Here is a 26,002-nt window from a genome sequence, read left to right on the forward strand (position 1 = left end):
ACACAGCACCCTTAAATAATAGAAAGTTAAATTACTTATGACTACACTGGGTGCTTTTGACAAACAAAACATGCCAGCTGACTGTAGTACCGGTTTCACAATGGCTGTTCGTCAGACAAATCTTATGTAAACTTGTCTAAACATGACTGACTGTTTGTGGCTGTCACGTTTTTGGCTATCAAAGCATGCAACACCTGGTTGGTGACACGTTCTCATCGCAGGCAGAATTATATTTTCGATTCTGGATTGCAAACTCAACTGTAATGATGCTGCAAAATTGAGATGAGGGAATATAAATTGGGCCTAAAATAACGAAATATTTTCTCGTTACATCATGCACAATCATAAATGTTCAGATCTGCCAACAATCCCCAAATATATTCAGAAATGTCAAACAGGCTGCCAGGTTTGCTTGTAGAACACGTTGACACAATCAAGAGGGCAGCGCTCAGTTCTGACCCATAAATTGAATTTATGGGCACATCTGGCATGTATATTTACAATTTCTGTACTACTTTTATATGTATTGCATCTGGCCAGCCACAGTAATGACTATAGTAGGCATATGCTTTCCCCCTCCCCGCTGTCGCACCGAGATGTCGCTGTTGGGTCACTCAGGGAGGGTGGTGGTGGTGAATGTGCTGTCCTGTCACACCGCATGCTCAGTGTGTGTGTGTTTTTTCTGTTATCCCGAGTGTGACCCTGGCTACTATTTCCTCCGCAGCTATAAAGTGCTGGTGCGATTCCCACGCACCCTCTTTCCCCGGCCACCACACCGTGAGTGTATAACTCACCGTTCTTAAATACCTTTAAAAAAAGAAAAAATATATAAAAAAACACAAAATACCGAAAACCTCAAAAAAGAACCGCTATTAAACAAAAATATATTTTACAAAACGGCAAACTTTTTTTTTTTTTAAAACGCAAGGTACTCGAGCTAGCCAGACGGTTTCTGACGCCAAAGCCACTTTCAAGACGCGACTGGACCCCACTTGCTGTAGCTGTCATTTATTTGGAGTAGCGTTAAAGTTTTCATAGAAGATTAAGAGACGCAATTTGTCAAGCAAATTCCAGGACACCCTTTACGCATAGACGGTCATTTCAGCACTAGGCATTTCCCAGACAAACCCTAAGCTTGAAGGCTCGGACCCGAGGCATGAACGCAGCGACCGCGGGGAGTTATCCGATGGCTTCTCTCTATGTAGGCGACCTGCACCCTGATATCACGGAGGCTATGCTTTATGAGAAATTCAGTCCGGCCGGCCCGGTGCTGTCAATCCGCGTGTGTCGGGATATGATCACCCGGCGCTCGCTGGGCTATGCCTACGTCAACTTCCAGCAGCCCGCGGACGGTAAGTCACGGCTGACGTCCTCCGCCCTTCACGTGTGTGACTTAACGTGTGGTAGAATAGAGCTGTCAGGGTAACGGGAATAACGTATCATGCTTTTTAGGTTTTTATTCTGGGGATCCTCGAGGTGATCCGTAGCGCTCTCTCTCTCTCTCTCTCTTTCCCTCCCTCTCCCTTTACTGCAACACGCATTTTAGTTACCCCCATATATGGCTTAAAAGAGTATTATTCCGTTAATAGTGGATATTGTGAGAGACTGGGTTTACAGACTGTCGAACTGTGTCTTTAATGTAAAATTTACCAGTCAGATAAAATATACAGGTGTAATATATCTGTATCATGACATATGCAACATGTCATGAATGTAATGCACTCTATTGATGGTCTGAAACCTGGTTTGTTTTCCCTTAAATATTATGAAACAGTTGAAATAATTTTTTTAACATTGGATGGAAAAGCTCTATGTTCAGCACTTCAAAGTAGACCCAATAGTATAACTTAAAGCAGTTCTTGAGCTAATAGACCAGAATTTGATGTTCTGTTTGACCCACATTACAGTACAGTGGCCCACATCTGTACGTGTTATTATCAGACATGGCTTTCTAATGTATAGCTGTGTAGATGTGTACGTACATGGGAGAGATGTGCATGTTAGCCCATATTCTCCAACCCAGCATGACCCATTTACGCTATTTAAAGTGTCAGAAAGGGGATAATGCTATTGGGAAGTAGGCCTACTTTCTTCACTGTCTCACACAATACAAATTAGACATGCGGATTCTCTTTCGCGTGAGCAAATTTATAATTTTCCTGTCATTTAACTCCCTCTGATCTACCTTATTGCAACCTACGAACTGTTTATCTTTTAGCTTATTTGATATGATTTTATTGTTTTTCAGTCTTTTTTGTACAGTAACCGCAAATAACACAATACAGAATGAGCGACTGTGGGTTTTAATATGATTGTAGTCAATGCGTCACCGAGGAAACACCAGCACCATGGTATGTGTTAAAATGTTGTTTAACGCAAACGTTTGTGCCTGGATCCAACCCATTTGTATAGTGTACTGATGCTTCATAGTATGTATTCTGCCCTTCTGTATTCTGCCCTTCTCTTCACAGCACAAAGGTTAAAAGGTCAGAGTTGAACTCACTCACCTCTATTTGAAATTTCAGATCAGCAAACCCGTCAACATGTTTACATATACAGTTCAAAAGCTGTTTGTTAACACAGGTGAAGGATCCAAGTGTGAAAAGAAAACAGACTTTGATAGTATTAAACATGATTTTGCATTATACAATGTCAGTAGGTATTCATTATTTACACACTTTACACACACAATGAAGCTTTCAGCCACAGAAAACACAAAAGTCCTAGTTTGCTATTGCAGTTAAGCACCGATTGGTCTTCAGCTTGTAACAGCTGCATTTGTAAACAGTTGCTGGTGCTGGTAAGCTCCAGCCACACACATTCCAGTGTCTCAGCCCCATCAATGGACACAGAGCCTTGAACACATGCTGCCTGCCAGTACATTGCTCAAAGGACCCAACACTGCTAAATATAGAGGCAATGGGTGCTGCCTGCTCTTTGCCTGTATGTTCTGAGAGGTGCGTTTAAAGAAACAACCAGACAGGCGAATTAGCCTAGTAGCCTATGCATTTTCCAAACAATCAATTGATATTGTAAATAAAAAGAAGCCACGACTGAAAACGTTTGAAACACCACAGCAACTGGTTGTGTATACTGTTCTTAGTTGGCTGAAAGTTATTATTTGTAGTGCTCTCCCTGTATGGGCGATCCCACTCGCCCTGAGCTCCATGTTCAATACAATCACACTACAAACTGCTGATGCCAGCAGGCACAAGGCTGCTCCATTTTGTTCACTAGACATTTTAGTGCTTAGTGTGTGTGTATGTGAGTGGAGGGATATGAGGTACAGAGAGAGAGAGAAGTGAATCAAAATGTATTACAATAGATTAGATCACAGTGTCATATGTCACCCATTTTGATAAAGATGTCTGAAGGGGTTTTAATGCTGCCTGCACGTGCTCTCAGAAATATGAGTTTCAGAGGTAAGAAATGCACACAATTGCCCTCTGATGTGGCGTTTCCCACTGGGAAGATGGGAAATTATTTTGATACTCCCTTAAACGTTCAACATGGCAGATGGCAGAATTATTTCTTTCTGTTTTTCTCCGCAGCAGCTTTATTGCCTAGTCTTATTGTTAAAGGTCCAGTGTGTACATTTTTGGGATGATCTATTGCTAGAAATGCAATATAATATACATAACTATGTCTTCAGAGGTGTATAAAGAGCTTACACAATGATGCATTATGTTTTTATTACCTTAGAATGAGCTATTTCTATCTAAATATACCGCAGGTCCCCTAGCATGACATTCACCATGTTCTGTCAGCCGTCGTAGTGTTACAAAGGGAGGGGTGGATTGAGCAGTAGGTTGCCTGTTTCAGAAAGGAGGTTTAGTGAAATCTCTGAGTATATTTACCCTAAAATGAGTGAAACTCTGGGTTTACCGTTTCAAAATGCGATGTATGTCAAACCCGAGAAAGCGGGGTAACTCAAGCCCTATTCTAAAAGAGAGGTAACATATACTCAGAGTCCGTAACCATTGTAACTTACACTGTGTTTTCTTATTTCTGTTGTTGCTTGATTTAATGATTCATTTATTTGTTTATTGGTACATTGATCTATTTATTAATTTAAACTTAAGTCATCAGTAAATCCACTGTATGCAGAGTGGAAAGTGTGCATCGCCATGTTGCTTTTTTTGGTGACTTTGCCATGGTGAATCATAATATAGGAGCTTACATTGATCATGGCTTTTTACAGTCGTGGTTAATGCACTTAACCCAGGGTAAGCCTATCCAGAGTAAACTGAACTAACTCAAATCAGATGTTCTGAAACCCAAAACTCAAAGTTTCTAATTTCTAAGTAAACCAACTCTGAGTTCAAGGTTTTACCTAGAGTTGGTTGAACCTCCTTATTGAAACGGGCCCCTTGACCTTTAAACTAGTACATTTTTACACACTCAAATTATCATTTGAAGCATTTTTTTTACTTAATCGTGTATTTCACCAATATTTCAGAATAATCTGCAAACTGACTAATGTGGTCAAACTATACAGTCTTGTTGAAAACTTAACCATAAAACGATTACCATTTTCCCAAGACACATGCAAGCATGAATCTAGTGACAGTTCAAGTGGGTATTATCAAATCATACTTACTTTGCCAGTTATTCATCATTTATTCAAGTAATGGCATTTAGCTTAAGTGCTAAAGTTTATCAGTCTATGTGTGTGTCCATCAGTTTTCATTCCTATCTGTATTATTTTGACACAAGGCTGGACGTAGAAATATATTCATAGATGCCTCATAAATAGCTGTTTCTATGGATCGGGGTACGTAGGTTGTCCACCATATTGGAATGGTCAAAGCTTTATGAGCATGTATTAATATCATGTCACATGTTCTTAGTGTAGGCCAAAACATTACAATTGCTAAACTAACACAATACAAGACCAGCTGTTAGCTAACACAACATTAAAAGGTTGCCCTATTGAGGTAAACACTAAAAACACAAACCAACACATTCTCACCTGTGTAAAGTTATTTTCTTTGTGAATTTAGTTTTTATAACCAGAGTGGGTAATGTCATTTGTGAGGAAACCAATTGAAGTGTTGACCATTCCAATATGGCGAACATGTTGACTTGAATGTAGCATCTACGTATATCTATGGGGCTGGACATATCACATATGACCAATCAAAATATATCCTCTGCATATGATTCTTACTACTATACCTACAGTTTTTGCAAAAGTAAAGTTTGACCTAGCACATTAACGTCTTTAAAGCTAATTTTTGCAATACAAAAATATGCAGATTTGAGTTTATTGGATCCTCGGTTAGTACTGTAAGTGTGGAGCAGAGATGTCTCACTTCTGTATTTTTGGTTTCCAGCGGAGAGAGCTTTGGACACAATGAACTTTGATGTGGTCAAAGGAAAACCTATCAGAATCATGTGGTCACAGAGAGATCCATCACTCAGGAAATCCGGGGTCGGAAACGTCTTCATTAAGAATTTGGACAAGTCAATCGACAACAAGGCCCTGTATGACACCTTCTCTGCCTTTGGAAACATCCTGTCCTGCAAGGTGAGGAGAATCTACAATTAAATTTGTATATTATCATGCCGCATGCATTTCCGGGAGAATTGTCCAATAAGGGACTAAGAAAAGTTATTACGTAACGATTTTTCATGTTCTAAAAAAACTTTCCGAAACCTGTACGAACACTGGGGGAGTGTATCGAGCACAGAACTACTACGTAATATGTTTTTTGACAAGTTGACCATGCTAAGCATGAGACAGCACGTTTAACACAGTAAAGAAGTCAGAATGCATGACACACCGTTGCACCACCCCTTTAACATTATATGTCAGATCAAGGAATTTGTTATGGAACGGCTGTGTAAGAAAATACTTTGTTACAGAGGTTTTGTAATCTGATTCTTCCTGCAAACTAACCCCGTTTCTGATGAACAGGTGGTGTGCGATGAAAACGGGTCTAAGGGCTACGCCTTTGTGCATTTTGAAACTCAGGACGCTGCCGACCGTGCCATTGAGAAGATGAATGGCATGCTGCTGAACGACCGCAAGGTGTGAGTGTCCGAACGGAGTCATGTGACAGGAAGAATGCTGCATGATGTTAATTACCGCAAAAAAATCTTTTCATTTCATTAGGCTACCCCTCCCTTTCAAAACACTATGGCGGCTGACACAGGGCTACTAAGATGTCATCACGTTTTCGCTTCTTTGCCGAAGGAGATAACGTATTTAAGAAACACGCTCTGTAGAGCAGTTTGTCCGTTTAGGGCTACTGTAGAGACAGCGTGGCGAATTCCATTTAAGGGGACCCGCGAAGTATGTACTGTAGATAAAAAAAGCTCATTCTAAGGTAATAAAAACATAACGCTTTATTATGTAAGGTCTTTATTCAACATAGTTATGTATATTATATTGCATTTCTGTCAAGAGATCCTCAAAAAAACTACACACTTGACCTTTAAAATACACGTCTACGCTGCGGTAGTTGAACACAAATATGCTTACGAATTTGAAAATATCCATTTAAGGTTATTAGAGTCATTTAACACAGATGACATCTGCTGTCTTATGTCTGTCAAAAAGTCTTTGTGTTTGTAGAGATGTTGTAGTGCTGCAGCTGTTTTGTGTCTGCAGTTAGTTTGCAGCTGTTGGTCTGAGTCTGTATTGTATTTCTACATCAGTTACGTTGATCAATGGGTCTGTCTACATCACTCCTTGTAGTTTTGTGGGGCGTTTCAAATCCAGGAAGGAGAGGGAAGCAGAGATGGGAGCCAAAGCCAAAGAGTTCACCAATGTTTACATCAAGAACTTTGGAGACGACATGGATGATCAAAGACTAAAGGAGCTCTTTGATAAATATGGTGGGTTTAAGGTTATAAAGTCTAGATTATAAATCCTAAAATCAGGTTGATTTATAGATAGGTTTGACTCCATGTAGAATAAATGAAATACTTGAACAAGATTTCTTGTAAGGATAACAAGGAATGACTGCAGTTACAAATTTAACATGAAGGATTTAGAAATATAGACTTTGGACACATTCCCACCTTTTTTAGAATATAAAGAAGTTATATTCTTTATTTTACCCGCAGGTAAAACATTGAGTGTGAAGGTCATGACAGACCCCACGGGGAAATCTCGTGGATTTGGCTTTGTGAGCTACGAGAAGCACGAGGATGCTAACAAGGTACATACAAACAGAAGTGTTATTGGGCAACATGAAGTGACATGATTAATATAATAATTGGATAATTATGTAAATTAGCCAGTCTGTAATGGGAACAGAGAAATGAAGAAATTACAATGGTATTTTTACCTCAGGCTGTGGAGGAAATGAATGGCGTGGAGCTGAACGATAAGACCGTGTTCGTTGGCCGAGCTCAGAAAAGGATGGAGAGACAAGCAGAGCTCAAGAGGAAGTTTGAACAGCTCAAACAGGAAAGAATCAGCAGATACCAGGTATTGTACACTGGTGTCTGTATGTCTATGTGTGTGCATTCCTGATAAAGAACATGTTTGTAAAACAAATTTTTGTTCGCAGGGTGTAAACCTGTATATCAAGAATCTCGATGACACCATTGATGATGAAAAACTTCGTAAAGAGTTCTCGCCTTTCGGCTCCATTACCAGTGCCAAGGTGGGTCAGAGGTCAAGGGCCAGCTGTTCTAAATATCAGAATTTAGTAAAATGAGAAGGTCCAGATTCTTTCTTGAGATTTTTCACAATGTTTTTCTTGCTGTAGGTGATGCTGGAGGAAGGCAGATCAAAAGGTTTTGGATTTGTGTGTTTCTCCTCGCCTGAGGAGGCCACCAAGGCTGTGACAGAGATGAATGGGCGTATTGTAGGCTCCAAACCACTTTATGTGGCCCTGGCACAACGTAAAGAGGAACGGAAAGCTCATCTCACCAACCAGTACATGCAGCGTATCGCTGGAATGAGGGCCATGCCTGCCAACGCTATCATCAACCAGTTCCAGCCTGCCAGCGGGTACTTCATGCCAGCTGTGCCCCAGGTAGGCCTAAACGCATCAGATAACATGTGCTTTTTAACAGTAGAACTTGAGGATAGATAAAAATGTTGTCCTCAGTTTTTTTAAGAATGAATGTCTGCTTACCTAATAAAGGTTATGAACTAGTAAAGCTTGTTTAAATGGTTTGTCTTCATTATTTATCTCTGTATTTTGTTTATAAATTTTTTCTGAATTTAATTAAACACATTTCTGTTTCAAATGCACCCCAGGCCCAGAACAGAACAACATATTATGCACCTAATCAGCTCACCCAGATGCGTCCGAACCCTCGTTGGCAGCAGCAAGGGGGCAGAGGTCAAGGCGGGTTCCAGGGCATGCCCAACACCTTACGCCAGCCAGGGCCCCGTGCCAACATACGGCACATGGCACCCAATGCCTCCACCCAAGGTCCACGTGGAATCCCCACAGGTGCACAGAGAGTGGGTGAGAAAACCTACCCACTAACCATGTGTTGCTATGGCCTGTTATAGACTTTTTTCAAATGAAATAGTCTTACTATGTTTCTGTTGCACAAAAACATCAAGGGTTTAATTTTCAGGGAAGGTACACACTGATAAAATGTACATCTGTATTGGATGATACATGTGTATTTCTTTTAAACATAATACAGATAGGATAAAACAGCAAACCCATAAATTAAAAGGGCTTCTTTATCATTAATTTGTAAAATATTTTTTATTATAATAAAAACATAAAAAGTTAGGTGTTTAACAAATGTGATTGTTTTTGTATGCCTGTTGGTATGTCCACATTTATTTGAATGATCGCATCCGTCATAGACTCACAAGTTGATGCAAATCTGATGATCTATATTGTCCCAGCATGATCTTACAATGTGATAAAAAAACATTTTGTGTGCTTCGGTGGTGGCAAAAATTCTAACCTTTTGTACAAAGGTAAAATAATACACAGTCCTAACACCTAAAACATCGCTTTTTAAATTATATATCTTACCATTTTATTGTTTCAAGTGCTTTAAATCCTTTTAAACTAATAACTGTTTAGCTGTTGAAATATTTTATTTACATCCTTTTGTCAACTAGGTGGTACTGGCCCACTAATGGGTCCCCGCCCGGCAATGGGGGTGACAGCCCCACGTGCCATGCCCCCATACAAGTATGCCACCACCATAAGAAACACTCAGCCTCAGGTAGTGCAGCCTATCACCCTGCAACAGGTAATATCTGCTGTCAAACAAACACAAATACACTCACAAAATGGTGTTTACAAATACAAAACTAATTCAAGTTAGTAAATGCAACCGTGTAAATATGATATTTTAGACAAAGGTGATGAGTGTAAAAGATGTGCTATACATTGGCAGAGTTTGATGTAAAGTGATGTTAAAATAAGAGAAAAAAAGGGTTGGTTTGGGTCAAGGGTTAAAAATGCCATTAGAATGAGGTTGTACACAACGAACATATGAAATGATATTTTTGTGAAGATGTTGTTGCTTGTGCTTTACAGGCTCAGCCTGCTGTCCATGTGCAAGGTCAGGAGCCCCTCACTGCTTCTATGTTAGCTGCTGCTCCCCCTCAGGAACAGAAACAGATGCTCGGTGAGATGAGGAAGCTGGAAGCATATACAGCTATCGAAAAACATTTTGACATTTATTATCCATATGTGGTCAAAATCCTCTTCGATTATAAAAGTTAACTTGCTTTTTCCTTTATTTTAAACAGTGTTTAAACTCTTTTCTTTCAGGTGAGCGGCTGTTTCCTCTCATCCAGGCAATGCATCCCAGTCTAGCCGGGAAGATCACAGGAATGCTGCTTGAGATCGACAACTCTGAGCTGTTGCATATGCTGGAATCCCACGAGTCGCTTCGCTCCAAGGTGACAGTTGTCTACTGTTATAAAAGCCTCCAGTCACAGACTCTCTCTTCTGTTATTTCCAATAATGACTGACTTACTCTTGTTCTTTTCTCAGGTGGAGGAAGCTGTCGCTGTGCTTCAGGCCCATCAGGCCAAGAAAGACGCCACACAGAAAGTGGCAGTCAATACTGTGACTGCAGCTGCAACATCCTGACAAGTAACTATTGATGGTTTTGTCCTTATCAGTAATGTGGTTATTGTTGTTCTATTGTTGTTCTATTTTCAGCTTTTTCAATGAAAACTATTATGAAATGAGACCTTTTCATGGTTTTGAAATGGATGACGTGTGAGTGTTATTGTTCTGCAGGTAAAGGAGAAAACCTGAAGAGAGTTCATTGCCCTGTCTGGTTTCGTCTGGTGGCATCCGATATCAATCAAAAACTCAAAAACAAAAAAAATTGAAAAATACAAAAGATACTTTAAAATAAAGAATATATTGGTTTATTGCAGGGTTTATATGTTTAACTTTGAAAATGGTTTTTCATCACCAATACCAAAAGTTAATTTAAAAGGAGGCTATTCTGTGAGAGAAGGGCTTCTACATGGTGGCCAGGACTGACTTTTGAGGAAATGGAAACTTCTTTGTTCTTCTGTGAGCTGCCTGTTTGCTGCTTTGATTGGACTTCACTTGACCCCTGACAATAACCCGAGTGGTGTGGCACACTGAATAAAAAGATATTTAAATTGAATTGTGTTGTTTTTCACCGCTTTTGCTTTGTGATCACTTAAGACTACGGCTTATCACTTAAACAGCAACGCTACATAACTATTTATATTTAAGGATGTACAATACAAGACAAATGCATCAAATAAATGAATAATTGTAGAAGTAGAAACTAAACTAAATAACAACCCTGCTAAAAAGAAATACTTACCTCAGTAGGATTTGATCGTGTTCTGTTGGCTCCTATCCAGTATCCACCACACACAGTACATTTTCGAATTAACATTAAAAGAGCGCATCTCCTGAAATAACAAAGCCGATGTGTCTGGAAAGCAGCCGTTCTGCTGCTGTCATTGCTCTCCGCATCACTAGAGGGCGATAGATAACACAGTGCGTTTATAATCCACTGTGGCCAAGAAAATAGTGTTATAGGTCACAAGCAAGATGGCGTCGAGCAAACGTGTACTTTATGTTGGTAAGAAAATACTCAAAATTATCAATTAATATCATGACGCTTCGCTGATTTGGAATTTAGCTTAACCCCGCGAAGAGAGGGAAATATTAAATGTTGTGTTTTAAAGGTGGTCTGGCGGAAGAAGTGGATGAAAAAGTGATGCACGCTGCCTTCATTCCGTTTGGCGACATTACAGATATTCAGATCCCATTAGATTATGAAACAGGTGAGAGAACACACAACACAAAACTAAGCTACTCCAAAATAGTTTATCATTATAACACGGACAGGAAAATATCCGTTTTATTACTTTATTTCTTACTCGTGCATACTTCATTAAGCAGACGCTTGAGTCCAAAGCCATTTTAAAAAGAGAAAGCGTTTTACATTTTGTCACTAAATTACGATATCGCACATACTGTATAAATCTATCACATACACATAAATGTCTGAGTTTTAAGCACGAGTCTCTCGCCGCAGAGAAACACAGAGGTTTCGCCTTCATCGAGTTCGAACTAGGAGAGGTGAGTAAAATCTTATTCAGTCTTCACTTAAGAATAATTGAGAAACTTTTTGATAGATTGAATCTCTTGAAGGAATCTCCGTCATTGTTAACAAACTCTCGTAGTCTGCGAAATGTTAATGTACATTTGTCTGTTTTTAGGATGCAGCAGCGGCTATTGATAACATGGTGAGTGAGTCACTAGGATCTGTGTCTCAGAAATCCCAACACGGTCAGATTGTGTTTCAATTAATGTCTGTTTGCCTTTGTGTTGTGCAGAATGAGTCCGAACTGTTTGGTAGAACCATCAGGGTAAACATTGCCAAGCCTATGAGAATTAAAGAAGGCTCTTCTCGGCCAGGTGAGGACTTTACACACCACATATGCCTTTTCCACGTTCTGCTACATGGCTATGGAATTCTCAAAATAAATTGCATGATTTATATGTATGTTGAATTATGTATTGCCGAACAAATTGTATCTTCAAATACTATCTTGCTAAAATTAAGCCGTTTTTTTTCAATTCTCTTAACTTTGTGAACTATTAATTTATTTGTCATTGTGGTTATGCTCACAGTTTGGTCTGATGATGACTGGCTAAAGAAATTCTCAGGGAAGACCACAGAGGAGACCGAGGAGGCGGAGTCAGCTGTAGAATCAACCAATACAAACACACAAGAGGTGATAAAACCGTAATATAAAATGTCACTAAAATTGCCTCCTTTTAAGCATGCAAGTACATCTCATTATACATTCTTGATTTGGACTTTATAATTTAGTCTGATTTGTATTATTCTTATCTTTGTGTTTCTTAACAGGGAGAACCACCAGAAAAGAAAGGCAGAACTAACCCTCAGGTCTACATGGACATCAAGATCGGCAACAAACCTGCAGGCAGACTGCGCTTCCTATTGCGAGCGGATGTTGTGCCAATGACAGCAGGTCAAACACACAACTTTCTTCATCAGTTTTTTTATTTAATTGAAATCCAGGATTTGAAATATGTAAGATAACATTTGGCTTGCAGATGAGCAGGTTGCCAAGGAAAGCTAGGTACTGATTGGTAGACTTTTGTTTGTTTGCCTGTAGAAAACTTCCGTTGTTTGTGTACACATGAGAAGGGCTTTGGATTCAAGGGCAGCTGCTTCCATAGAGTCATCCCTCAATTTATGTGTCAGGGTGGAGATTTCACCAATCATAACGGCACTGGGGGCAAGTCCATTTATGGAGGCAAGTTTGATGATGAGAACTTTGTTCTTAAACATACTGGACCAGGTGAGACACATTTATTTATGTTTTGTCTTATTATACTGATTGTTGGCTTAAAAGTTGTCCCATCTACTGTGTGGGAACACATATGCCAACTGCACGTGAAAATACCTTTTTTCTGTTTTTCTTTAGGTCAGTTGTCAATGGCAAACTCGGGTGCAAATAGTAACGGCTCTCAGTTCTTTATCACCGTTGATAAAACTGACTGGCTGGATGGCAAACATGTAATCTTTGGAGAGCTCATAGAGGGGATGGATGTACTGCGGGCCATGGAGGTAAATGGCTGAGGCATCAAGCGTGTGCATTGACTATAATTTGGTTATGTTTAGTGGAATTTAAAATGCTGTAGATTTAATATAATAATTCAGGTAGACGTTGTTCTCCTAATGGTCTGATGTTTCCATTGTTTCTTCACAGGCTCAGGGAACAAAAGAAGGAAAACCTAAACAAAAGGTCATTATCTCCAACTGTGGAGAGTTTGTGTAAGATGTTTGTGAGATTGTGGAAAAACTGTTGTGTCTTTTTTCATCACCAATTTGTAAATATGCAAATAAAACTTTTATAGAAAACCATTTTGCTTTGTTTTTATGCCAAATGTTTGCCATTATATTTGTTTTATTAAAATTAGGTTAGGCTGTTTGATTTAATCGAAATGGTTAGATATAACTTTAGATTTTTGTGACGCACTACTGCAATAACCATTTTTAAAATATTTAAGTCTTGACTAGAATGTTTTGGTTTAAACTGTTAAGAAACTACAGACAATATTATCTAAATATCAATTTCAGGAAAACATGCAACATTACCGTCTCCACACAGTAGATGTCAGAATTGCTCTAAACCTCTGCCTGGATGGTATATTTCAAAAACAGCTGTGCAGTCTGTAGAAAAGCTAAAGAACAACGTTCATAAGCTGAGATCTGACCTGTACACAATGTTTAATGCAGATCATTGTTAGCATATGTTTTTAAATTTAAACAAACTATAATGAAATGACAATTAAAAATCACTTTATTGTAAACACAGACACATTAGTTTGTTAGTTGTTAAAGCGACAAGAGCCACTGAAAAAGTAAAACCATCAAGCCATTTCTTTCAACAGCATGTTAGTCTTATACACATCACTAAGCAAGCAGTGTCCCACCCATATGAACAGCACAAACTTCAGTTGCCTTGCAACAATATCGCAATCTCAGGTGCATATCTGACAACTGGAAAAATCCTTACAGAAGCACCTCAGGCATGGTTTAAAAACACCACAAAGATCAGTAAACAAGTTTCCCATGTAGATACTGTAGCAAGAACATGAATCATTTCTGCTGGAGATTTATGGTCATTTGTGATCTCAGATGTTTAATAGAATGGTGTGATGTTTGTTAAAAGTGAGTAAAGCACAGTGGGGCAGAAGTAAAAAAACATTCATATTAATAATCACGCCAACATTCATGCCTGTATTCATATTCCCTTAATGAAAGTTAACATATAGAATTGCACTTTAAAGAAACCTAAATACATCATGAATGAATCTCAGATTCTTCAGAAATGTTGGCTTAGAAGTCTTGGGCAAAGCGAAGTTCTAAATTGTCTTATTGAAACACTTTGAGATAACATTATGACATGCAAAGGACGCAATAAAAATGTGATTTTACGTGTTTTTCATCAACATGACGGTATCTATCAGATTTTTATGGTTTCTAAATTGATACCCTAATTTGATAAGTTGTATACAAAACACTATGGATTCAATTGTCCTGTGCCTTTCAAGTGAACAATCCTTGAATATCTGAAACTTTTGACCATGTGTTTTTCAGCAATAAACATGATTTGAAATGGTTTTTGGGATTAAACGGGATTAAAATCCTAAATTACCTTCATGGTTGATGCATATTGCCTGAAAATTATGTATTGCTTATGAAAATTTATTTTACCGTTTTCTTAAGGTTTTATCTTTGGCAATGACTCCAAACTGAGGAAAAACCCTCTGTAATTTTATGCCTTCTGGACTACCAAATAAAAGTGCTTCTCCTCTCAAATATAATAAACTGTAGTATTACATTTTGATCCAGTATTATTTGTGACAGCAGCAAGTTAAGTGCTTTGTGCTTGTGATGTTACTCTAATGTTATGGCTTCATTAGCTGCTTCATAGCCGTCATTTACTGACCCTGTTGTGTCAAAGTTACCTGTTCTTTTATGCTTCTCTATGTGGTTCCAAATTTATTTCATAATTTACTATTGACTTTTACAAAATCTACTTGCATAGAATCTGTTGTTAAGAAAACAGGGTCACATTATTAGATCATGTGCTTCAGTTGTTCATTTGTGCTTCTCCATTTAATACACATTTTTTCTTTTTTGCTAATTCCAGTTTCACCCAAATACAAAAGTGCAAAAATCAAATGACGGAAGAGACTGCACAAATAAGATGTGTATACATGACCTTCTTCGTCTTCCAAAGTTGGATTATGGAGTATTGGTTTTAAGGTGCAGAACATCAGTTTGTTTTCCCATGCAAAGAAAACATTCCAGGATCAAGCTGAGCTGACACATTGAACTTCTGGGTAGTTAAACTTAATCTATAAATATTTATCAGGCATTCTGTTCCTCCACGTCTAGAGGAACACAGAAGGGTCAACCATGGGATATCACATAAATCTTCCACCTCTCTCAGGCAAACTGAGAATAAACGGGAATAAGACGCCTTTGGCCTCCGTGGGTGCTTTAAGAGTCTCTTCTTTGAATCGACCCCCATCATCCTCGACAATAAACTGAAGTGTCTGAGATTTATTCACACAGTAGATGCAGTTATCGATGACGGCACAGCGAAACGGCAGCGTGCATCCTTGCTGCTGGGAAGCACAGTCGTGCCACATCTTTACAATGGTGTTGTACTTGAAGACGCTGATGCCCTGCTCGCGGTTAACATCGAATCGGTAGATGAAGCTCTTGAGGGCCACCATGTCTGTGGATTTTTTCCTGCTGTTGTTGTAAGGACATTCCTGCCATTCGTCTCTCTTAGGGTCATATTTCAGCAGCCGATAAAACAGAGACCCTCCCGAGACGTACAGCTCGCCGTTACAGGTAGTGGCTTCGTGAGCCACCGCAAAGGCTCCTTTGGGCAGAGGAGCCACCGCAGTCCAGCGGTCCATGCGAGGGTCGTACTTCTCAACCGTAAAGAGGCATTCACCACCGATAGCGTATAGATACCCGTCCATTGAGACGAGTTTGAGTTGCGATCGTGCTTGGCTCATGGGTCGGACCTCACTCCAGCGGTCCGTGATGGGATTGTAGCAAAACACTTTATCAGAAACTTTGCTTTTCTCTCCAGTTCCCCTGATTCCACCAGCCACAAACAAGTAATTGTACATTGCGCATATACCACAGCCTTTTGTGTTGATGTCGTCTGGCATGACGGTCAGGGTGTGCCAGTCCTTAGTGCTCTTGTTGTAGTAGTAGATCATGTGATTGTCCTCAAAGGACGTGATGGAGAGGGGGCTCTGGGGTCGGCTGCTGTTTCTGCTGGGCGGTCTGCTTCCCACCCACTCAAAAACATCATTTATTTCCGCCACCATCAGACACTTGCGGTTCTCCATTCGCTTGCGCAGGATGAGATCTCTCTCTGAGCCCGTGAGGCGCCCGTAAACGGCTGGATCTCTTAGAATTTGGAGAAAGTTGTCGCTCATGAACCGATAAGCTGTTTCTTTCAGTTCATTTAATCGCTGCTTTTTGGCGATGGTAAGAATTTCATAGCAGTTCTCTGGAGCGATCTGGGTGGATATGATGTCGATTGCGGCTTGCACCGCACAGGGCATTTGCAGAATCTTTGCGCCTGTGATGACTTCCACAACGTTGTCTTTGTTTACATTCATCGGGGAGGAATAAACATAATCTATAAGCACGGATAAGGTCTTATAGCTCATTCCTTTCACCTTCAGAATGTCTCGGGAAAGCCTGGCTTTAAAATAATCACTTTTCTCAGCCAGTACTGCCTTGTGTGCTTGTATTTTCTGTCCGCCCACCTCAATGACTAAATTGGGCTCTTCTTTCTCTGAGAGAGCCTCTCTTAGTGCAGATCCACTGAGCTTTTGTCCTTGGCTTGATTCCAGGCCTGTCTGTCCGAACGATGTTCTGGGATGAGTCTGATTCGCTCCGTCAGTGGAACTTACAAAGCAACCCAGCGTTGGTTCATAGGGCATTGTATCCTGGGAGCTTGTGCAGCAATGATTTCTGTCTTCTGACCTGGAGGTGACATTTTTATTGTCAAACGGACTCCGAACAGCTTCATTGTGTCTGAGAACACTGGATAATTTCTCTATTTCCTCCTTGTTCTGTGTACTGAAACACAGAGAGGTCCCCATTACTTTTGCTCCATTAGTTTCTTTAATACTTCCTTGACATGAAAGTTCACTTATATTTCTCAAACCGAGGTCAAAGTGTTGTGCTTTAGATGAAACCACAGGCTGAATGTGCTCCTGAAATCCACTGTCGCTGGAGACAGCATCTTGTGCGTATTCTGCACCTGTAACGGCAGTCAACCCCCCTGGTATAGATGTATCCCACACACCCTGTTGTATTCCCATTTTTCCCATGGCTGGGACATTGTTGTTCCCTTCAGAGGGGAGACATGGTTCTGGAGAGTTTGCGGCGTGAAATATAACGTCTGCTTGTACTGTGAACATGCTTCTGTCTTGCAGATTGTTGTTCATTTTGCTGTAGTTGCAGTATGCCCTCGACGGTCACTCATTCAGTGCTATTAGACCAATAAAGAAACTGCCCTTTTAGTGTTTTAATTGATGCTGACAGTAGAGGTGATTTAATCCAATGAGGGCCTCAGGAATCACTGGCAGATGTTAGTTATTGAAGGAATTTCTTACGTGTCCGAATGAACAAATTATTGATGTATGTTGTTATCCTCTGTGTCGTCTACGTTTCATCCAGTTAAACGTGGGAAAGAAGATCTTGTGTCCACTGAGTTCTCAGTCCTGAGTTCAGTAAGAAAAGGTAACATAAAAAATCATGTTATTATGTTATTATGCATGATTAAAATATTACTCCACTTTACACTATTTAAAGAATCATCAAATTGCAATTTCAGGTGATTAAATATAAAAACACTGACAAGCCCTAGATAGACAGTAAGTGGTGTTTGTGTGTGTGTGAAGCAGTTATTTACTACAAGCCACACAATAATCTGTCTGTTAAAATGACAGTAATATCGAGATCTCATTATGAATTGCTGTTTATAAACGTCTCCCAGATCAACACTGAAATGCTCCATTTAATAAGACAGTCTAATGCGCATGCGCAGTACTCGCAAACACACTGACGGCTTTGAGGGATTAAAACTTAATGAGCGCGAGCATTCCACCGTACCAGCCATTCATATAACGTCATTAATATAAAGACCTTACAATGATCCTTTGAACTGTGTTGAGGGTTTTGATAAACGAATGTACAGTGGAAAACAAAGGATGCGAAATGACTGACATGAAAATTAAAAACAGTCTTAGGAATAAGACGAATGACAACTGAAGAAAATAAATGTCATTAATAAACCCATTAAATAAGAAACATCGCAATGGTCCAGTACTTACGTGTTAGACGCAGAATCTCCTTTAGCTTGCTGTCTCACACAAAGCGCGTAACGTTAACGTTGAGTCAGTCAGATCGCGCTGTAGGGAGTCTGTAACGTTAACGTTACATGTGTCAGTGAGGATCTCTCGAGTTTCTCTCAATTCAAATCACTTGGCCACACATGGAATCGACCATTTCTACAGTCCATACCATTTCGTAATGATAGCCAGTTTAGTGACAACTTCGTCCTCATGCGCGTGTTTGAAAGCGTCGACTGAAGAAACGCCGTCCACACAATTCCACCGTTTCATTACAGCGCGTGAAACGTCTCCTAAAACTGGGATAATTTCCGCAAAGCCGACCCTTCAGATCTCACGACACACACTCTCCACCCCCGGAGTGCAGTATTTTGATTTTACCGTGAGCTGGGCTATTGATCTAAACCACACCTCCGTTTGTATTCACCCTCCACACACTACACATCAGACCTGATGCACAAATCCGTTCCCGCACACGACGAGACGGGCACTTCAGAATGACCGGCTTGCCGTAATATTGCACAACGTGCCGACGTTTATTGCAGTTTTACTAAATCTTGTGCTGAGGCCCTTTTAGTGTTTCATTAAATGTCCTAAATATAACTTCCCTGCTTTACAACGTGGTCATTTCACGTAGTACAGTGTTCCAGACCTGTAATTACCATACCGACTAGATTAATACTCCAGATATGATGACATGTCTCCGTCTTGAGTCACCCGTTTGTTTTATTTTGTGCCATTTTTGCAAAGGAAATCTGGGATGGTCACCTTTCGCGTTACCTCATGTGTCCTTGGCCTTCTCCAATTTTACGAGTGCATTAAAGAAGACCATTACACTGTTATAAGGAGATGGACGCTCATAATATCTGCTCTTGGTTTCAAGGGGGTTGCCAGGGCAACCACTCATTTTCAGTAAGCAACATCGTAGACAGGACTGTCAGGACAGCAGCATATGGTCAAACTGAGCTGTCACTACTAGCCCTCTAAATGCACACATCAGCTGTTTAGAGTCTCACAAACATCTCTCAACCCACAAAAGCAAGCGGGCAAAGGTCTCCGCACACACATCTAGTACAATTTTAATGCTTTCGTAACACTTTGAGCACTTCATATTAAATTGTTGATATTTAATTTAGCCGTATTATTTACAAACATTGAGACCAAGAATGTTACTGTCCTAATAGTACAAAGAGAAAAATATGAATATCTTTGAATTATTGAATATACATAAACAGTTAAATCATTTACAATCACAGCAAGGAATAAATAGGATCTTTTTAATTTCCCTTTGCAAGACGAATAATTAGAGACCATTTGGAGAAAAACACTATGAAACACCGGGACTTGGCAGGAAAACACGACCATACAAATTCATATTCATACATATCTTTTTTCAAGTTTTGTTTATTTCCTTCCTTCCCTGCTGCATCCATCGGTCCACACCTGGCAATTTCCCTTAAGCTTTAAAAGTGGTTGCTGTTGGTAAAGTGCATTTAAACTAAAGCCGTTCAATCTCTCTTCAGTGTCTCTTTTGGGTCTTTACGTTATGTTTGAACTGGCAGTGAGAATCCACTAAAACAAACTAAAAAAAAAGACTGATGGATCTCAACTCATGTGTTGGGTAAAAACAAAAACAAAACAGAAGATAACAGTTTACCATAGATACACAAAAATGCTGGTTAAAATAATTGTATATATTTGTTAATAATATACAAACCAGTAATACATATCTCAAATAAAGCTTTTCCATTGTTTAAATATTGATAAGCATCAAACTTAAATTAGAATTCTGGAGGAATGCCATTTTTCTTTTACATAGCTGATAACATTGGGGCTTACTTCATTTTAGGACCTGAAAGAACCTCTGGCCCGCCAGAGAATCTCATACAAGTCATTCAGTCACAGGTTGTAGCTGATCATAGAGACCGATGTGGAGTTGACATATGAGGTCAGAAGCTCATATACCTTTTCAGATCTCTAACAAGCACCGTTACTTGATGAAGGAAAACAATTAAATTAACAACAAAAGACTGATCACAAGCAGGCTTGATTGAAATGTAAAAGTGAAAGCAAAATTGGTGCTATAATGAAACATGGGAAAGCCGTTTTTCGTTTTGCTTTCGTGAAAATCATGTAGCAGTTAAAAATGTTACATTACCACAGTTAAATCAGAGTATCATCACACTGACATCGTATCACGAATGCACATTTGAATCCAAAGTTGTGTTCAAAATGAGTAGGGGCGAATGTGCCAAGTGATAAAACATTTCTTATTCTCTGGAATACCATTTTTTCTCTTTCATGCATGATTCCTTTTTCTCTTGTCACACCATGAATCAAAGCAAAGAACGTCTCTCTCTTTGATGTGCAATGCCCTGGAAGAAAGAAAAAACATCAGCACCTTCATTACAAAAGCGCAAGAAAAAAACATTTCAGTCTGCAGTTTTATGTGCAGCTGAGTATCTGCAGATCCTCCCCACCTGACAATGCTCTGGTAACCTCCGTCCTCCTTCCTCACAAGTTCGGCAATGGTATCTGCCACACCATGATGGTAGACACCATCTCCTCCTGCTTGGACTGTTTTGTTTTTCTGTTAATTCTGCTGTGGCCCAGTCCTCCAGACACGACCAACACTGAGCTCACATTAACTCTCTGAGTCTGCTTGGCTTTCTGGAAATATGCCGGCTCGTTTAGTAGATCGTATATTGCCCCGTCCTCTGGCCCGTGCTCTAAAGAGCCTTGAGACAAAGCCAGAGACCCGCACGAGGAGGACAAGGAATCCTGGAGAACGGGTGCATGGGAGACGGAGCTCATGCTGTTCCCCAGTGGCGTCTGATTCTCTGTGGGTTGGGATCCTTCCACCTCCTGGGCCCCAGGCTGGCACTCGCTGGGTGTGCTGGATGTAAGAGTCGCCATGGTCGCCTGGGAGACGTTACACACTGCTGTTGCCATGGTGAGGAACTTGACTGGGCTGTGGTGAGCGTGAAAAGAGACCATGCCTCGACCTAAAGCAAAACGGCAGAAAGAGACAAATCTTATAAAAAAAAATTATGTCAGATTTACAAGGAAAAACTAAAAAAATATATAAAAAACAGCGGTTAGTAGAGTGTATTATTTTCTATAGAAACGTCATATTTTGTTTTTTATTTATATTAATACTAAAAAATATCTAGTTGATTACATTAATGTGAATTGACTATGGAAATCATTTCATTGGTGGGTCTGGTTCATTCCTAAACCTTTGCTGGGTTGCATATCCTGTTAAGCATGTAACATGTTTAACCCTGAAGAGCAAAGTATTTAAAATTACCTACAACGTGCTGGGCACCAATCATAACACCTCAGCCATTTAAACTAATACGATACAGTTTAAGTGTGTTTGAGGAGACAAGCCCGGTTACAGAAACTGTCGTATTAACCATTTTTATGTTAACCGTTAACTAAAACTGTAGAACTGTAGAAAAACACTGACCTCGGATGGCAAACCAACACAATAAAGGGGCGGTTTACAGGTCATGGATAAAGAGGTCTTACGTCAAGTAGCTGTTATAAAGATGCCTTACACCCACCTGTGACCTTCGGGATGCCCTGCAGTCGGGGCACAGACAGGGCCACCGTAACCCCCAGATTAGTCCCCACCAACAGTAGACCATGACACACCAAGAGACTGCTCACAGAAACTCTCTGCTGTCCTGAGGGTCAAAACACAAATGTGTCATGAGTTATGTTCTAAAGCATTACTGTTATATTAAATTACTTGAGCTGCAAACTAAATAAAAATTTATCACATTTGGTTATTCATTTTAGGTTACAAACGAAACATTCACCAGAGGAAAATACATACTATAAAACACTTGTGGTGAACGGTAATGACCACAGGTACTTGTTGAAACATTCACCCAGTGGAATAATAACATCCACACATGCTAGGCTGTGTGGGAAGATGCTCGACAGCGTGTGTGGGTACGTTACTATGGGGATGATGCTTAACAGCAGTTGGTTTCTGAGGAAACGTGACACAATGCGATCTTAGAAATGGGAGAAAGGTCTGTTTTGAAACAAAAGCAAGCCAAATGTTCAGCTCTTTGCTATCAGCTAACTTTAAATCTGTATCAAAATCATGTGAATTAAGAGGAAAAATTTACATCAAACGAATTGTAAGAAACGGTTTTATTGGACGAATTATTATTAACGGTTTCATTGGATGCACGTGCCTGACCTGAAGTTAACTTCCAGTCTGTGTTTATTGATTGGTCTGGCTAGTGGCTAATGATGTGACTATTAATATCTTATTCAATTAAAATTTATATTGGTTATATTAATATTTTATTGTATAATAAAAGTATTATATAAACAATTTGTTGCGGAGTCTAGCGGTGCAGATATCACGTGATGATGTCACGAACATGCTAATTACCACGTAACGCCACCTTGCATTTAATTTTATTAAATAAACAATTTGTTGAATGGGATCATGTAACTTGCTGGTAGCCCAAAATAAACGCAACTAGGCAAACCTTTAACTTGCTAACTAATGTAATTTACTAATGTATTTAGCATGTTCTTAGAAATAATCTACAGGGACTCCATTATTTATGGCTGTGTACCAAAAGTTAGGTCGCAAAAGCGTTCATGCAGTAAGGTTGATGTTGTTTCTTTAAAACCGTCTACATGATTGGCCAGAGCGACACTAGCATAGAAGTCCGTTGGAAGAATGGAATGTGGATATAGTTCCAAACATTGCATTGAAGCCCATTCATTTCATTTCCCAAACACATTCGCAGGTAATTTGATAGCATTCTTTGTGGTGCATTTACTTGCAATCATTGATTATTTATTAATAAATTACTTTTTATGTAAAAGTCTTAACATCATTTAACTAATTTAACAACATTTTACTCATGATCATAGAAGCATAAGAAACAGATGAATGCATGCATAATGTTAATGTTTTGCACATTATGCATCCTCCAAAGTCAAATTAAACACACAAAACTGTCTAATACTGTCTCTACAACACTCATCAGACAAAATGTAAATATAATTAGTGCATTTATTGTGTTGATATTTAGTGAAATCTTTTCCAAAAAAACGCTTCCCCTGTCTCTCCCGCTTAAACCCATTCAAACAGACAGACAGTTTGGAACTATTGAGAGCTCCATGAACCACGTGACTACGCGGCGGGGAGCTCAAAGTGTGTCGCAACACTGTTTTCAACGGCAATAAACTACTTATTAACAAATGAAATCAAAACAATGCCCTGGAGCTTTTATTCACTACACATTTTAATCCCATCAATCACAAACTCAAAAGTAACATGCGTTTAATATTTAGTGATGTGACTACAAATTAATTTTGTAAGGAAGAGTCAGTCTTTTGTTACCGTTATCATAAGCAAACCGAATTGCATTTCTAAAAGCGATGACATAACTTGACCCAGACTGAAAATCAGGACGTCTGTGAGTTAACTGCCTCTGAGCACCTGATTGGTCAGAATCAAACTGCAGGTTCTATTCAGCTGTTATTTAGTGCTCGCTGACTGGCTCGTGTTTCTGAGCATCACAGATCATTAAATTAGTCATGGAAGCTGCTGTAACAGGCCATAACTAAACAAATGAGGGTTGTGTTTGGCTTAGCTTTGCACAGTTACAGTCACAACAAAGGGACTATTTATTCAAAGTCATAAAATGATAAGCAATCTGTAACAGGGAAAATCGGGAAGCAAAGAATCAGATTTTCAAAGCCTTCCTGTGTCAACATAGAAACTGTTAACTTCATTTTATTACATCATTTGATGGTTTATTTTTATCTAGTTAAATACACTGTCACTGTGTGTAAGAAACACACAAGCCAAACAAATCCAATTGAATACTGACTGCATAACTGAATAAGCTGCAAACTTATTTATAAGAGTTGGGTGTTTTGCGAAAATAATCTTTGCTGTACGCTCTCCTGTCCGCTGCTGTGGTTTAGCTGAACATCTCTTACATCCAGGAATAGATTCAGCTGTGGGCTGTGTGTCTTGAGCCTGTCCTTCTGAAGAGACACATGTGTGCACTTACAGAGTTGAACTAATCCTCTGTGCAAGACTTTTCAATTCCTGTAATAATATTAATAATGAACATCATGTGTTGAGTTTTATTTAATGCCGTATGAGTGCTTTGACCCAGGCTCAGCTGTGTGGTCAGTTAATCCTCTACTGGATGAATAATACTGTCAGTAAATGTCTGCATCATCACGAAAAAAAAACACGTTGGGCAATTGGTCTTATGATGGATTTAAAAATGACTTCCTGTAATCTCATAAAAAAACAAATCATCACCAGTAACAACATGCCAGAGGTTAATCATCTATGAGCCTACAGGATGGATAACATTTTTACATTGTTTGACAAATGTTCTTTTAATTTGAAATAATCAGCATGCTCTCGATCCAAAAATATCATAATTGATGTATAATGTCAATCCTGCGGTTTGTGGGGTGTGTTTGTGACATTACTGCACACATGGCTGAGTATTTAGGTCACAGAAGACAAAGCCATCAGAGACAAAAGCCATTGAATGTACACACACTATATGATATTAGCTCATTTGTACACTTTCATGATTTCCATAATCTGCAGGTGCTTTTAAAGTCTCTCTTTCACTCAATGTGCCATAGAGGATGACTCCTGTTTCCGATAAAAGATGCTGATTGTATCACAACGATAAATTGACTCAAGTGCGTAAGTACATTGGTTAAGTACAGTAACAGATAAAAACAGCACATTGTACACTAAACAGGTAAAATATCTGTTCAACAAATCTTTCACAAGGTGTTACAACCATTTCTGGAAGAGGAGATTATAAATTCTGCCAATCATTTTGTCAACCGTTACACAAGATAACCTACACTAACTAAAGTGATGTGGGACATGTGCCTGTAATACAGTGTCATAACCTTGTGATGGCCCAGACTCACCATACGAGGCATTATGCAACAACACCCTCATCCTAAAATCTGCTTAGTGCCACTGAACACCGATCGAACTCAAAAGGGTTTCAAACCTATTGTATTCAGCACTACAGTGAAACTCTGCAACTACAGAAATATGAGATAGTCTATCTCCCTCAGAAACTCTTCAAACAGTACTTGTTCAGAAATGTCAGAAATTGTTTGTTCGGATGAACAAAATGCTTTTTAAAGTATGTTGTAAAGACTTCAAACACATATTGAATGAACCAAAAGGATTTTTACAGTTGGAGAATTGAGAAAGAAGCAGCAGTTTGTTCATCATGTTGAACACATCCGATTTTTCACTCATTCAGCAGCTGACTTTTCTTACAGCTGAATAAAGCTGCACATTACCTTTAGCTAGAACATTCCATTAGTAAATTACTCCAAAGCTGCCAAATAAAACAACAGAAAACCTGAACACTTCATCAGAGACATGCAAAGACAGCACAGGAGGTTGACTGGGAAAGAATTACATGAACAAAATCCCGACCTGCCCTGACGAATAAGCCCCACCGCTTAAGAAACACCCAGGCATGATCCGACACTCATCAGATTGAAGTTTAAGGATTCTCTGAGCCTGCAGCAAATTGGTGCTGGAATTGAAAGAAGATATTGTGTAC

General features: G+C 39.4%; 4 protein-coding genes across 6 annotated transcripts in view; 2 read left to right on the forward strand and 2 right to left on the reverse strand.

Annotated features, from left to right (window-relative positions):
- The first annotated feature begins 755 nt into the window (after positions 1 to 755).
- On the forward strand, positions 756 to 10,573 carry pabpc4 (poly(A) binding protein, cytoplasmic 4 (inducible form)). The gene is made up of 14 exons (XM_079459296.1): positions 756 to 1,352; positions 5,337 to 5,530; positions 5,921 to 6,036; positions 6,704 to 6,843; positions 7,075 to 7,169; positions 7,304 to 7,441; positions 7,524 to 7,619; positions 7,725 to 7,994; positions 8,222 to 8,435; positions 9,056 to 9,189; positions 9,480 to 9,570; positions 9,717 to 9,847; positions 9,942 to 10,043; positions 10,194 to 10,573. Exons 1-13 carry the CDS (start codon positions 1,157 to 1,159, stop codon positions 10,038 to 10,040), a joined length of 1,914 nt encoding a protein of 637 aa, XP_079315422.1. The 5' UTR covers positions 756 to 1,156; the 3' UTR covers positions 10,041 to 10,043; positions 10,194 to 10,573.
- Positions 10,574 to 10,862: 289 nt separating this feature from the next.
- Positions 10,863 to 14,014, forward strand: ppie (peptidylprolyl isomerase E (cyclophilin E)). The gene is made up of 10 exons (XM_079458726.1): positions 10,863 to 11,025; positions 11,132 to 11,230; positions 11,485 to 11,528; positions 11,669 to 11,695; positions 11,786 to 11,867; positions 12,084 to 12,187; positions 12,325 to 12,448; positions 12,596 to 12,781; positions 12,908 to 13,050; positions 13,193 to 14,014. The coding sequence occupies exons 1-10, from the start codon at positions 10,995 to 10,997 to the stop codon at positions 13,259 to 13,261; spliced, it is 909 nt and encodes a 302-aa protein (XP_079314852.1). The 5' UTR covers positions 10,863 to 10,994; the 3' UTR covers positions 13,262 to 14,014.
- On the reverse strand, positions 13,765 to 18,863 carry kbtbd11 (kelch repeat and BTB (POZ) domain containing 11). Its single transcript, XM_079458725.1, has 2 exons — positions 18,369 to 18,863; positions 13,765 to 17,756 (listed from the first exon to the last, which is right to left on the reverse strand). Exon 2 carries the CDS (start codon positions 17,478 to 17,480, stop codon positions 15,420 to 15,422), a length of 2,061 nt encoding a protein of 686 aa, XP_079314851.1. The 5' UTR covers positions 17,481 to 17,756; positions 18,369 to 18,863; the 3' UTR covers positions 13,765 to 15,419.
- A 577-nt stretch (positions 18,864 to 19,440) lies between these two features.
- arhgef10 (Rho guanine nucleotide exchange factor (GEF) 10) overlaps positions 19,441 to 26,002 on the reverse strand; it is a 38,657-nt gene continuing 32,095 nt past the window's right edge. For all 3 annotated transcript variants that reach the window (XM_079459136.1, XM_079459138.1, XM_079459137.1), the window contains 3 exons: positions 21,956 to 22,078; positions 20,867 to 21,391; positions 19,441 to 20,761 (listed from right to left, as the gene is read on the reverse strand). In XM_079459136.1, the coding sequence (XP_079315262.1) occupies positions 20,901 to 21,391; positions 21,956 to 22,078 (614 nt within the window). In that variant the 3' untranslated portion in view covers positions 19,441 to 20,761; positions 20,867 to 20,900. The remainder of the gene's footprint in view (positions 20,762 to 20,866; positions 21,392 to 21,955; positions 22,079 to 26,002) is intronic.

This window comes from Barbatula barbatula (assembly GCF_947034865.1).
Source record: "Barbatula barbatula genome assembly, chromosome: 6".
NCBI classification, from domain to species: Eukaryota; Metazoa; Chordata; class Actinopteri; order Cypriniformes; family Nemacheilidae; genus Barbatula; species Barbatula barbatula.